Source organism: Monodon monoceros, unplaced genomic scaffold, assembly GCF_005190385.1.
Source record: "Monodon monoceros isolate NGI ecotype Baffin Bay Population unplaced genomic scaffold, NGI_Narwhal_1 Super_Scaffold_2, whole genome shotgun sequence".
Lineage (NCBI taxonomy): Eukaryota > Metazoa > Chordata > Mammalia > Artiodactyla > Monodontidae > Monodon > Monodon monoceros.
Window position 1 is genome coordinate 87,695,392 of NW_021703776.1, and position 14,345 is coordinate 87,709,736.

At 38.7% G+C, this 14,345-nt stretch overlaps 1 protein-coding gene across 3 annotated transcripts in view; it reads left to right on the top strand.

Moving 5' to 3' along the window:
* Positions 1-8,834, top strand: part of NUP205 (nucleoporin 205) — a 116,787-nt gene extending 107,953 nt beyond the window's left edge. For 2 of the 3 annotated variants that reach the window (XM_029234361.1, XM_029234360.1), the window contains exons 39-43: positions 4,422-4,588; positions 6,526-6,649; positions 7,120-7,248; positions 7,841-7,914; positions 8,489-8,834. In XM_029234361.1, the coding sequence (XP_029090194.1) occupies positions 4,422-4,588; positions 6,526-6,649; positions 7,120-7,248; positions 7,841-7,914; positions 8,489-8,641 (647 nt within the window). In that variant the 3' untranslated portion in view covers positions 8,642-8,834. Of the gene's footprint in view, positions 1-4,421; positions 4,589-6,525; positions 6,650-7,119; positions 7,249-7,840; positions 7,915-8,488 lie in introns of those variants that run through there. The other variant, XR_003795346.1, reaches the window with a different exon arrangement.
* Positions 8,835-14,345: the final 5,511 nt, after the last annotated feature.

Below are 14,345 nucleotides of genomic sequence, written 5' to 3' on the forward strand. Positions count from 1 at the left end.
ACAATTTTGGGGAAATTTTGACTCTTTTTTTCTTCAAATATTTTCAGCCCCATTCTCTTCAAACATATATTAGATGATTTGATACTATGTTTTTTTTTTTGTAATGCTCTTTATTTATAAGAAATAGGATGAGAACATTTGCTATAACTTTTTTTGCGGTACGCGGGCCTCCCACTGTTGTAGCCTCTCCCGTTGTGGAGCCCCCCAGGCTCCGGACGCGCAGGCTCAGCGGCCATGGCTCACGGGCCCAGCCATTCCGCGGCATGTGGGATCTTCCCGGACCGGGGTACGAACCCGTGTCCCCTGCATCGGCAGGCAGACTCTCAACCACTGCGCCACCAGGGAAGCCCCTGCTATACTTTTTAATTATTTGATTTACTATCTCATGTAAAGTTGCATTGCATTTTATGTATGTTAGCATGATTTCAAGGCCCTGAAGGTAAATATAATGGGCAGATCATTTATTTTTTGCAACCATTCCTCCTTGTAATTTTTTGTTTATATCTTGGTATCATGAATATGTAAATTTTACGTTAGCAACTATATTTACAGATAATGGAAGACTGGAATTTTTTTCTTCCAGTTTTATTGAGATATAATTGACATACAGCACTGTATAAGTTTAAGATGTACAGCATAATGATCTGACTTACATGCATCATGAAATGGTTATCACAATAAGTTTAGTGAACATCCATCATCTCATAGACACAAAATAAAAGGGGAAAAATTTTTTTCCTTGTGATGAGGACCCTTAGGATTTACTCTCCTAACAACTTTTATGCATGACATAGAGCAGTGTGAATTATATTTATTGCATGGTACATTACATCCCTAGTGCTTATTTATCTTAAAACTGGAAGTTTGTGCTTTTTGACCACTTCAGTTGCTTTATCTTCAAGTTCACTTATTCTTTCCTCAATAAGCTCTATTTGGCAAAATATATCCAGTGAATATTTTTATTTCAGAAATTGTATTTTTCAGTTTTAGAATTTTTGTTTGATTCTCTTATCTCATTTTTATTTTCTTTACTGAGATTAACTATGTTTTCATTGTTTGTTTTCCCTCAGTTATAATAGCTACTTTAAAACGCTCATTCATTAGTTACCAACATCTGGTTTATCAGGGATTAGACTTGCTTGGTTTTCTTGTCTCTTGAGAATGTGTTCCATTTTCTTAGTTGTTTATATGTTGGGTATTTAAAATTGTATACTGAACATTACAAAGGTTTGAAGGTTCTAGATTCCATTATTTTTTCCCTGTATGGTGTTTTTCTTTTGTTTTGGCTTAATTACCTTGGCTGTTTTGACCTGTGAACACTGATTCTTGGGTGACAGGTGCTGCGTCAGTTTATGTCTTTTGCCTTTAGCTGAGATGTTTTGAGTGTGTTACGTGCATGGTTCAGGGGTCAGTTAGTGATGTGGGTAGCTATAGGGATCCCCTCTCTACTCTTCTGGGATTCCCCTAAAACTTTCTTCACTGGTCATGGTTTCCCGGCTTCTCAGCTGCTGTTTTTTCAGTTTGTCCGGCGTTAATGACTGTGCTTTTTCCATCAGCACTCCTGCTTCTGCATTGTGTTGCTTGCGCTACTGCTGGGTGTACTTAGCCCCAGGCCGAAGGCCATGAGCTGCGAGCCTAGAGTTGTACCGGTTCCATCTGCCCTCTTCCCAGTGCGCCTGCACTCCCTACCAGCATCTGTCTGCTTCTGTTTACTTTGGTAACTTTAGGTAGTTATTTTTTGTGTTATGTCTAGGTTTTTTATTTTCTGCCATGAGCAGGGAGTGGGCTGTTGTCTGGTATGGTCTTAGTTTGACATATTTGGAAACAGAAGTTCTTAAAACCTAATAAGATACCTTTACTTAAAAATACCTGTCATTCAGTGATTCATTTGGAGTAGCCTTGGGTGAGAGTATGTCTTAAAGAAACTTCTTAAAGAAATTAAATTTTAATTTCTTAAATTTCTTAAATTTCTTAAATTTTAATTTCTTAAAGAAATTAAAAAAATAAAGATTTATAGTAATATTTTATGGAGTAAAGTGCTTAAATCATTCAAACTGGATATATAAAACAATTTCTTTGACTTAGTTAAGCAAATTAATTCTACATAGTTCTAGCTTTCTCCTATATTCAAGAAGTTTGCTGCCAGGAAGATCACTAGACTACAAAGGTGCAGCCTCACCGGCATGCGGGAAAAGTGCTAGTTCAGGTGGCTCAGCAAATAGGAAAAAGGAGGTCTTCTTCACTTGGAGGGGCATGGAATGACTGGGAATCCTACTCAGAGACCCCTTTTCATTCAGAAGAGTGGTTTTCCTACCACATAGCAGTGACATTTAACCTGCTGTGTCCCCTTTCTGTCTGGGAGTTTGTAAATGAGCATGAATCTGTTTACTAATCCCTGTAGGTCTATAGCTTGATGCAGACCTCTAACTGCCTCAAGAGGGCAATCCTTTTCTTCCCCTTTGAATCTAACTTTTTAAAACAAATTTAACCTGAGCATAAGATTTTTTAAACAAAATTGTAATTTTGTCGTTTATTCTTCAAAACATTAATATCACTAATAATTATTAAAATTTCATTAGTTTCTTATCATTTTGAGCCAATCTTTTGCATACCATGTTGTTTTTTGATCTTTAATACTTAAAGATGAACTTTATGAAACCTTATAAATTGGTCTTTATTTTTCTTCAGACTTTTTTAAGGGTTAATAAGCATATTCTTCTCTGCCAATTCTAGACATATGAATGGGTATCTTGTAGGTTCTAGAATATTTAGTTATAGAGAGATAGTTTAACCTAGTGGTTAAGAGCACAGACTGATGATGAACTGCCTGGATTTAAATCCCAGTGCTACAAGTGACTTAAGAAAAATGACTTATCTCTTTGTGCCTCAGTTTCCTTGTCTATAAAGTGGAAGTAATAACAAGCTCCCTCTGATGAATTATTGTAAGGATTAAATGTGTTAATATGTGTAAAGTGCCTGGTGCTTGGCATGACATCAGTGTTAGCTATTATTATTCTTATTATTGCTCTTGTATTATTGTTATCCTCTAGTACATTTATTATTACTTGTGATCGAGGGACCCTTTTCTGTAGCACTTCCACTTCTTTGACTTCATGGTCTTTTCTGCAGAATCTGTTTCCGTAGTTAGATATCTCATGGGCCATCCTCATCTGATGTCTAAGTCTGGTGCCTCTGAATGCTCTAATATTTTCTAGGCTTAAGCAAGTTAGTATATAAGAACTCCTGAAGTGATTTGGAATACTCTCAGCATTAGACCATCATATTTATGGATAGCTTCCTACCAAGTTGAGGTGACACAAATGTTGTCTGGGGACCGGCATACCTAATTTCACTAGAAGAAGGCTCTCTGTGATGACCTGTATCATAAAGATTGTCATATCTTCACTGAGACTGGTGAAGGAGAATTGGCAAGTCAGATGAGTATAGGATATTTTTTTGGTGGCAGAATCCACTGACAAGGGACTCTTTTCTCTTTTCCCCTCCACATGAAGGTCTATGAGATTGGACTTTGGAGCAAAGTTCAAGGGGGTGGCAGTGAAGGAAGCAAATGTAGATCTCTCCTTCAGTGTTCATGGCAGCTGGGGCCATTAAACAAAGATTATCTCCAAATTAAACCTGAAATTACCAAGGTGTTTCTCAAAGAAATCCCTCAGTGACAAGAGGAAATTGCTTTACTTGCACCACACAAACCATCTCTATCAATAGAATAGGAACATTATTGCTCGCCTTGTTTTTCTTCCCTCTACAAACAGCTTTTCCAACATCACGTTTTTCTTTTATACCTTCATCAGAAAGTCGTCAAGTAAAAAAAAGGCAGATCATTTTGTTTTGCTATCCAAATGGAGTTATTGTGGTAGAAGACTCACTAAACTTTAAATTTAATTATCTATTTTTTAACTATTTGTTAGCGTTCTCCTTGTCTCTTTGGAAGAATAACTTTGATCTGGGAACTCAGCAACCAGAAAGATGCAGACTGGAAATGAGTCCATATAAGTAGAGCCACAGGGCGAGGCAGGAGTTATTCACCTGGGGTCAGGAAACTATAAACTGTATTTGTGTGCACGGGGTGTGGGGTGGTGGAGAGACAGGTGTAAAGGTTTATAACTTCTATAGAGTTCTCAAAGAGGTCTTCACCCAGTAAAGGGTAAGCTGTCTCAGTGTCCATCAGCCAGATCTCCTTATTGTCTCAAGGCTCCAGCCTTATGTACCTACCTCATTACAGTAGCTCCTAACCACTCCTTTGAACTGTCAGTGGTATTTAAAAGTAGTCTTGGATTGGTTTTAATAATAGTTTACATGCCCTTAAATTCCTGGGCTTTCCTTTTTTTAAAAAAACAGGTCATTTGAGATTCATATAAAATGGCTATAAGTAGAACATTGTTTTTTATCAACTCTATTAGATACCCAAGCTCCAGTGGTTCCATACTGGCGCCTACCTGGTTTGGGCATTATTGTCTACCTGCTGAAACAGAGCGCTAATGATTTCTTCAGCTATTATGACAGTCATCGACGGAGTGTCAACAAGCTACAGAACGTGGAACAACTTCCCCCAGATGAGATAAAAGAGGTATAAATCTTATAATGAGCGGTAGATACTTTTATTTTTTTAAGAGTTATTTTATTATTTATTTATTTTATTTATTTTTGGCTGCATCGGGTCTTAGTTGCGGCACTCGGGCTCTTCGTTGTGGTGTGCGGGCCTCTCGCATTGTGGCGTGCAGGCCTTCTCTCTCTAGTTGTGGCTCGTGGGCTCCAGAGCGCCTGGGCTCTGCAGTTTGCGGCATGCAGGCTCCCCAGTTGAGGCTCACGAGCTCACCAGTTTTGGCGTGCGGGCTCAGCTGCCCCGCGGCGTGTGGGATCCTAGTTTCCTGACCAGGGATGGAACCTGCGCCCCCTGCATTGTAAGGCAGATTCTTTACCACTGGACAACCAGGGAAGTCCCAAGCGATGGAGACTTTTGAGAAGCCATTGTTTTTACTGACAAGGACCAGGGGTCTGGTGTCAGACTTGTAGGTAAAGATGATGCGTGCAGTGAGATGAAAGGAATTACAATGACTCAGAGCTCTGTGTGGCTTGAAGAAGAGCTCCTCACCTAAGCAGCACACCTCATGAGCATAGAAACTCTTGACTGAGTGACAGGAAGTTGTACCTGTTCAAGAAAACCACCTGCTATTCAGTAGAAGTTTCGGTAGCTGGCCTTTGCATAAAGAGTTTGGTAATTTATACTCTAAAAATCTGTGCTGAGAAACTTAGGTGCAGATGCTTTTTCAGTTAGAAGTGACTCCTTAGGTAAGATGTCTCTGTTCCTTCAGCATTTTCAGTATCTGTTAAGTGAATTTTTCAGACAAATGAGATGGCGTATCAGACTTGACTGCCTTCTCTCAATGATCCAGAATCATACCCTGGCACTTATTGTAACTAAAGATGCTGAGTTACTGGGCCTGCTCTTTCTTTCCATGTGGCACAGCTGAGCTATAAGGCTTCCCTTGGCCAGTGCTGAAGCTTCGTGGTGTCTTTTGTGGCAGCCTGCATGTTGAGCCATTTTGCCATTCCTGGTTCACACCAGGTTTTCTGAAAAACACCATGTCACTCTTAAGAGTAGTCAGAGCCTACTCCCTTTTACCATTCTTATAATTCTAGGGGACATTTATTGAGAGTTTATGATGTGCCAAGCCATGAGCTACATATTCTACCTGAATACCTTAGGCAGATATTGTTGTGTCTCCCATTTCTCAGATGAGGAAGCTGAGGCACTGAAAGACAGACTAACTTATCCAAAGCCACACAGCTAGCAAGTACAGGTTGAGGCAGGTGTTATTGACTGGGTTCAGGTAACCCCTGAACTTGTGTGGTTTACACCCGGCAGTCCTTCCCCGTCGTGCACAGCTTATGGGTGATGCTAGTACACACAGGAGGAGCTGCAGCATCACGGTAAAGCATGTGACACTCCACCAGTCCCACTGTAGAACACCTGCTGCCAAACCCAGTGTCTGCACGTTAAATTGACCCACTGTGCTTGCAAGTATGCCAGATGGAGAAGGGATCAGGGGAGGTTCTGGTTGATGATCGTATATTTATTATGCTCTACAAGTCTAATTCACATTTTCTTCAGAAGATACCTGACAGCTGTTATAGAAATTCTGCACACGGCATTGTGACACTTACTGCTTGGAAATCCCACTGTTTTGTTTTGTTTTAATTTGACAAGAAATTCAGGATTGGTTGGCCCCTCAGCAGATTGGAAATGTCTGTTTCAGGGACTGGACTTTCAAAAAGCAGCAGATGAATGTTCATTTGTGAATTCAACTGCTTCTTTGGCTCTCGTTTTTTAAAATTACTAGCTTCCTAATTAGATAATTAGCTCTTGTCTGCAAGGATGTTTAAATTTATTTGAATGTTTTTCACAGTACGTATCACAAGTGACTACTTATAGTATATAGATTTTCATTAAATTTTTGTTACAATATATGCCATTCTTAATACTGTGTTTGTTTTTTTTCTTAGTTGTGTCAGTCTGTGATGCCTGCTGGTGTTGATAAAATCTCCACTACCCAGAAATATGTTCTAGCAAGACGCCGTTTGGTGAAGCTGATCAACAATCGAGCTAAACTGCTTTCCCTTTGTTCTTGTATCCTTAATGGAATCATAGTGGGGCTTGAAGGGTGACCTTTAAGAGAATTTTCAAATGTGGGAACTGTTTACTTATTTTCACATTATTTGGGTATCAAAATCATATGGAAAGGGGCATAATTACTGTTAGTTTTTTTCTAGTTAAATGTGTGATATATTTCTAAATTGAAAATATTTTTCTTACCTTTTAGAGTAACTAGTAATCCTCATAATACACACAGACACTTTCTGTCCGGACAGGAGACAAGGACACTGAAGGCTATGCTGGCACAGCAGCCCACAGTTTCCACCTCCTTCCTCTCAGCACATCTTGCTGCTTTCTGGAGAGACCTTACGTCCAGTTTATTAGACTGAGGCTGTGGTACATCACTGAATGGTGCAGTCTCTTCTTTTCCCTCCTGCTCAGAAACTGTTTTGCAAAATCATGTGATGAGATTGTTTTCCTTTAATCTGAGCTCTCCGCTATAGTTATCACAGAGACCTGCCTGTTTATTCTCTGGCGCCATCTGGAGTACTACTTGTTACATTGCACACCCACGGATTCTCAAGACTCCTTATTTGCCTCCAGGACCTTATTTAAAAGCAGAAGGCTACAAGGTAAACTTTATTCTGAAAATTAGTGAACCATAAATGCCTATAGATTTTAGCACCTTAAAACACTAGTTACATTTAATCTGCTTTTTACTGTTCAGGTTACTGAACAGTAACAGGGTGGACTAGGTAATCAAGAGCTACTTAGTTACTAGGCATAGCTATGTTTTGTATTTTCCCTTCTGTCCATGGGAAATTGTGTGGAGCACAAGAGCATTGTAGAGGCTGCCTTCAGCTGCTTCTCAGCTTCTTGCAGTTAATGGCTGACCCAGGTCCAGAGTCCTCTGGTCACAAATAATTTTCCAGAAGAATGGGAATGGGTCAGCCTAGGCCATGATTCTTGTTGCTCGAGGGACCTTCTGTGACTGATGAGCGTGTATTGGATCCCTTAGGTGGCAAGAAACAGAAGGAAAGCTTGAGAACCCTGGCCTAGAACAGTGAAATGCTTCCTAGGGGCTTCCATTTACTGAAAGCTGAAATAGAGTTCTCAGTCTTGACCCATGCTTTTCACGGTGCTGTGGTTCATTGTCATCGGGTTCTTCCATTGTGTAGTAGACACACACCTGCAGAGCTGGTTTGACTGTGTCTTTATCTCTAGATTCCTTCGCTTCAGAAAGCAATCTGGATTTTAGAAGTGGGCTGACTATAGTGAGCCAACATGATATAGACCAGGTAAGGTTCTATTCTCATACTCTGTTTTTTTTTTTTTTTTTGAAAGTAAAAAGGGAAAGCCTGGTATATTAGTAAGATAATAGTTTTCAAGTTTGCATCCAAAGACCTGGTTTGAATTCTAGCATAGCCACCTATTAGCTACGTGACTCAGAACAATTTACTTAGCTTCTGAGCCTCCATTTCCTCAGCTCAGAAATGGGAATGATAATTCAACCTCTAAGCATTTTGTCAGAATTAAATGAGGCTTCATGTGTGAGACTCGTAGGGTAGTGCCTAGAACATAGTAAGAGTTCAGTAAAGGTAAGCATCATGATCTGGAAACTCCGTATATCAATAGTTATTGCTATTTAAAGCAAATTTTAAGTTTTACGCATTTATACAACAAGGGAAAGAAGGAAAAACATTAGTATCATACCAGTAAATTCTAGGGTGGAAAATGTGAATGTTGAGTTAATTTGGCACATGGGAAAGGACCACATTACAAAAATTCAAAGGTATTTAAAATAGGAAGACATAGAATAAAAGAAATATTTGAGACTACTTAATAATGAAATGTCACCTGCGTTACCTGTAGCTTCAGGCTGATGCCATCAGTGCTTTTGGAGAATCACTACAAAAGAAACTTCTGGACATTGAAGGATTGTATTCAAAAGTTCGATCTCGCTATAGTTTCATACAAGCTCTTGTCAGACGTATCCGAGGCTTGCTGAGGATATCACGGAACTGAGAGCCCGTGCTTATGCTCTTCTGAGGAAGAGAGGAATTGGGGAAAACTGTCTCCTTTTTATAGTTTCTTTCTAAATTATGACCAAAAGATATTTTGCTATTTCTTTCTTTATATATGGACTTCTTTTCTGTAAACTTCTTTGCCTGGTTTCGTCCTCACTAGTAAAAAATAAATAAATACTTTTTAAAAAAAACAAATATGTGGTCAGTCTCTTGAAATTTTATCTAGAATATGGTCGATATTATCAGGAATTCAACAAATAATCCTTCCACAGTGATGGTTTTCCCCCAGGGGTATTATTCGGAATGCTAAATTAAAGCCATGGTCTGAAAATTCTAATTTCTTCTCTCTTTGTAGCTACATTACACTTTTTTTTTTTTTTTTTTTGTGGTACGTGGGCCTCTCACTGTTGTGGCCTCTCCTGTCGCGGAGCACAGGCTACGGACGCGCAGGCTCAGCGGCCATGGCTCACGGGCCCAGCTGCTCCGCGGCATGTGGGATCTTCCCGGACCGGGGCACGAACCCGTGTCCCCTGCATCGGCAGGCGGACTCTCAACCACTGCGCCACCAGGGAAGCCCTACATTACACTTTTTATGATAATGCTTTTTAAAGTCAAGCCATCTCTTTACTAAAATTATTTTTTCTTTTCTGCATGTAAATGATAAAATAATCACTTGCATTTGTTCCTTAAAATATTTGTGGAACTTTTCAAATAAATCATCTGCCTGTATTTCTCATATAGTTAACAGGATGGCTGCAGTTAGAGAAAAAGAATTTACCCAATCACCACTCTGTTTCTTGCCTGATAGTATTTATGTGCATGTGACTACCTCATCTGAAACATTCCTGTTTCTAGCCAAAAATTATTTCAGCCTGATATATAGAAGAGACTGCTGAGAGGGGAAAGAGTCTTGACTCTAAGGTAGTGGCAGAAAGTTAACACTTAGTTCTATGGTGTTATGGGGTTTTTACCCTTATAATAAAATTTCCATGGCTTTTTAAGCATTTATAAAAGGCTTTAAAAAAAAAAAAAAAGACTTTGTCATTGTTATTGTATTTTGAAATTAATCTACTGCCTACCACTTATAAATATCAAGCCTTAGCTGTAAAACATCCTGTTAATAAATAGCATTCTTAGAGGGATGTGAATGAATAATTAACTGGTCCAAGATATAGTAATACTGGCTGTTGCTCCACTGGTGAGGCATATGGTAAACTTTATCATGTGGAACACAGGCATGAACACAGAAATAATCAACAAGAGCCTGGGGCACAGATTCAAAGCATCTTATAAACCTCTGAAGTGTGAAGCCTTCTGCAGGACAGAGATATTAGCTAATTTGGAATTAGTTAAGATTTGGGATTTACTAAGCTTCTTTATTTTGTTTTCCCATCATTTCTTCCAAAATTACATCAGACTGCGGGTCAAAAGTTAGGGCAGTGGAGAAGTGTGTGGGAGGGAGAAGAAGGAAGGATTGCAGCTGCACGTATGCTACTTTAAAAGACCGACCAGAAATGCTGTTTGTGTAATAAATACGATGGGGAGAGGCTAGCACTCAAGGCACATGCCGCCTGACTCGGCACTGTTTCCTGGGGCGTGGAGAGAGGCTGTTGGATGCAGCATGTGCTCTTCAGCAAAGCAAAGGAGATTGAAAGAGATTTTAGATGGCTTGTTTAAAAATGTTTTAGCATTTAAAGGTAGATTCATCTATTCCTCAACAATAATAAATATAGGATCTTAATATGTTGTTTTTACTGAGTTAATTAGTTTGGTGGAATTAGAAAATCAAAAAGAGGTGAGTACCTTCTTCCTAGTTATTAGCGTTTTAGTTTTGATAAATTAGTGGTGTTTAAATATAGCTATCTGAGCTTTAGCTGAGCTATTTATAAATGCAGTCATACACAATCTAGTCTTTTCTAAGTATTTGTCTCTTGTTTTCCCAACTTATTTTGACAAACTTTGAATCTTCATAGAAGTTGAAAGAAAAGTAATGAACCCATATACCTTTCACCTAGCTTCATCAGTTATCAATATTTTGCACATTTGCTTTATCTCTTTTTTTAATATGTATATATACTGGTTTGCTTCCTTAACTATTTAAAAGTAGGTCGTAGACATCATGACACTTTATCACTAAATATTTCAGCAGGTAAGAACAAGGATATTTCCTTCCTAACCACAATACAATTATCACACTTAAAGATGTTTACCTTTTAAAATTTTTTTGGCTGTATCTCACAGCTTGTGGGATGTTAGTTCCCTGACCGGGGATTGAACCTGGGCCTTTGGCAGTGAGAGCAAGGAGTCCTAACCACTGGACCACCAGGGAATTCCCAACAATATTTTGTAATGTTTAGTCCATATTCACATTGTCTCAGTTGCCCCGAAAATGTACTTTTAAAACTTTTTTTTAAACCCAGGATTTAATTATCACACGTTACATTTAATTATCTCTTTAGCGTCCTTCATTCTGAAACAGTTCCTCTGTCTTTTGGGGGAGGAGAGGGTCTTTTACAACATTGACTTTTTTTAGCTGTTTTGAAAAGGGTATTTGGTTTTTCTTTATTAGATTCAGGTTAAACATTTTTGTCAAGAATACTGCAATTATTCAGGTGATATGCCTCGGCGTGTCATATCAGGAGGTACGTATCAGTTTGTTCCATTATATTGTTTGATCATTTGGTTATGGTAGTATTCGACAAACCATCTCTATTGTAAAGGTTCTCTGTTTCCCATTGCAATGAGTAATCTGTGGCTTGATATGCTGAGACCATGAATATCTTGTTTCTAAAAAATCTTTCAACCATAGCTTTTATCATTCATTCCAATTAAATATTTTTATTAAATTGCATACTGTTTCAATCATACAAATAATATAGTCAAGGTAATAAACGCCCATCTGGGTGTTCTGTTCACTCTATCATTTCATACAGCTAATTTTATCAAATCTTAAAATTAATTATATTTGCTATAGATCTTTCTAAAGAAAGAAATATGGGGAATGTAAATTGGTGCAGCCACTATGGAAAACAGTGTGGAATTTCCTTAAAAAACTAAAAACAGAACTATCATATGATCCAGCAGTTCCACTCCTGGGTATATATCCAGAAAAAATGAAAACACTAATTCAAAAAGGTACATGCACCCCAACGGTCATAGAAGCACCATTTACAATAGCCAAGACATGGATGCAACCCAAGTGCCCATCAACAGACAGTTGGATTAAGAAGATGTGGTATATATACAATGGAATATTAACCATAGAAAAGAATGAAATACTGCCACTTGCAGCCACATAGGTGGACCTAGAGAATATTATGCTTAGTGAAATGTCAGACAATGAAAGACAAATATATGCTAGCATTTATACGTGGAATCTAAAAAATAATACAAATGAATGTATATGTGAGACAGAAACAGACTCAGATACAGAAGACAAACCTGTGATTACCAAAGGGCAGAGAGAGGAGGAGGGACAAATTAGGGGTATGGGATTAACAGATATTGTACAAACTATATAAAATAGATAAGCAACTAGGATATATGGTTTAGCACAGAAAATCATACCCATTATCTTATAATGACCTATAATGGAATGTAATCTGCAAAACTACTGAATCACATCACTATGCTGTACACCTGAAACTAAGACAGTATTGTAAGTTAGCTATACTTTAATTAAAGAAATATATAGATACAGTTGAGGTTCCTGTGAATTCTCTGATCCCATTCCCCTCCCTCCTTCTCGGAGATAAACATTATCAAGCATTCGTTGTTGTTCTTTCCCATTTATGCTTTATACTTCCACTACATATGTGTATTCATAGGCATTACAAAGTATTGTTTTGCAGGTTGTTAATTTATATATGTGTATCATCAGGTTATTTTTTTTTCTTTTCTTTGGCTGCACTGCATGCGGTGCGGGATCTTAGTTCCCTGACCAGGGATGGAACCCGTGCCCCCTGCACTGGAAGCGTGGAGTCTTGACAACTGGACCGTCTGTGTCATCGTAGTATGTCATCATATTATGAAGCAATTTGCAGGTTGGTTTTTTTGTTTGTTTTGTTTAGCATTGTGTTTTTGATAATCCCTCATGCTCATTTATTATACTTATGGAATTATAGTATTGCATTTTACAAATACCCTAATTTATTCATTCTACTATTGGTGAGCTGGTAGACATTTAAGTTCCCAATATTTTGCTATTACCATCAGTGCTGCAATAATGATTATCATACATATAAGAGGGCTTCTCTGGATTATGCAACTAGAAATGGAAATCCTGAGTTGGAGATTAAATGCTTCAATTTCACTAGACATTGCAATATTTTTCTTAGGGATTGTACCAATTTTCTCCTACCCATAGGGAGAGCTCCTGTTCGTCCACACCATTGATAACACTTCCAGTTGTCATACTTTTTTTAAGAGCAATTTTTTTTTTTTTTTTTTGCGGTACGCGTGCCTCTCACTGTTGTGGCCTCTCCCGTTGCGGAGCACAGGCTCCGGACGCGCAGGCTCAGTGGCCATGGCTCACGGGCCCAGCCGCTCCGCGGCATGTGGGATCTTCCCGGACCGGGGCACGATCCCGTGTCCCCTGCATCGGCAGGCGGACTCTCAACCACCGCGCCACCAGGGAAGCCCCAAGAGCAATTTCTGTTTTACAACAAAATTAAGAGGAAGATACAGAGATTTCCCAAATACTCCCTATAGCTACACCTGCATAGTCTCCCCTGTTACCAACATCACTCACCAGGTACATTTTTACCAAGGATGTTCCTACATCCTACACTGACACATCATAATCAGCTGAAGTCCATGGTTTTTATCTTAGGGTTCACTCTTGGTGTTGTACATTCTATGGGTTTGGACAAATGTATAATGACATATGTCCTTCATTGTAACATCGTACATCGTATTTTCACTGCTCTCAAAATCCTCCGCGATTTGCCTGTGCCTAATCATTTCTCCACCCGCCCTGGCAACCAACGACCTTTTTATTGTCTCCATAATGTCATATAGTTACCTTTTGCAGAATGTCATATAGTTGGAATCATATAGTAAGTAGCCTTTTCAGATTAGCTTTTTTCACTTAGTAATGTGCATTTAAGCTTCCTCCATGTCTTTTCGTGGCTTGATAGCTCTTTTTTTTTTTTTCTTTTAAGCACAATAGTATTCCGTTATCTGGATATACCAGTTTACTTATGCATTCACCTACTGAAGGACATCCTGGTTGTTTCCAAGTTTTGGCAATTATGATCCAAGCTGCTGTAAACATCCATGTGCAGGTTTTTGTGTGGACATAAGTTTTCAGCTCCTTTGGGTAAATACCAAGGAGCACGATTGCTGGATCATATGGTAAGAGTATGTTTAGTTTTGTAAGAAACCACTAAACTATTCCAAAGTGGCTGTACCATTTTGCATTCCCACCAACGGTGTATGAGAGTTCCTGTTGTTCCACATCCTCTCCAGCATTTGGTGCTGCTATCAGTGATCTGGATCTTGGCCATTCTAATTGATGTGTAGTGGTATCTCGTTGTTCTAATTTGCATTTCCCTGATGACATATGGTGTGAAACATCTTTTCATATGTTTATTTGCCATCTGTATATCTTCTTCCGTGAGGTGTCTGTAAAGGTCTTTGATCCATTTTAAAATCAGGTTGTTTGTTTTCTTATTGTTGAGTTTTAAAGTTCTTTGTGTATT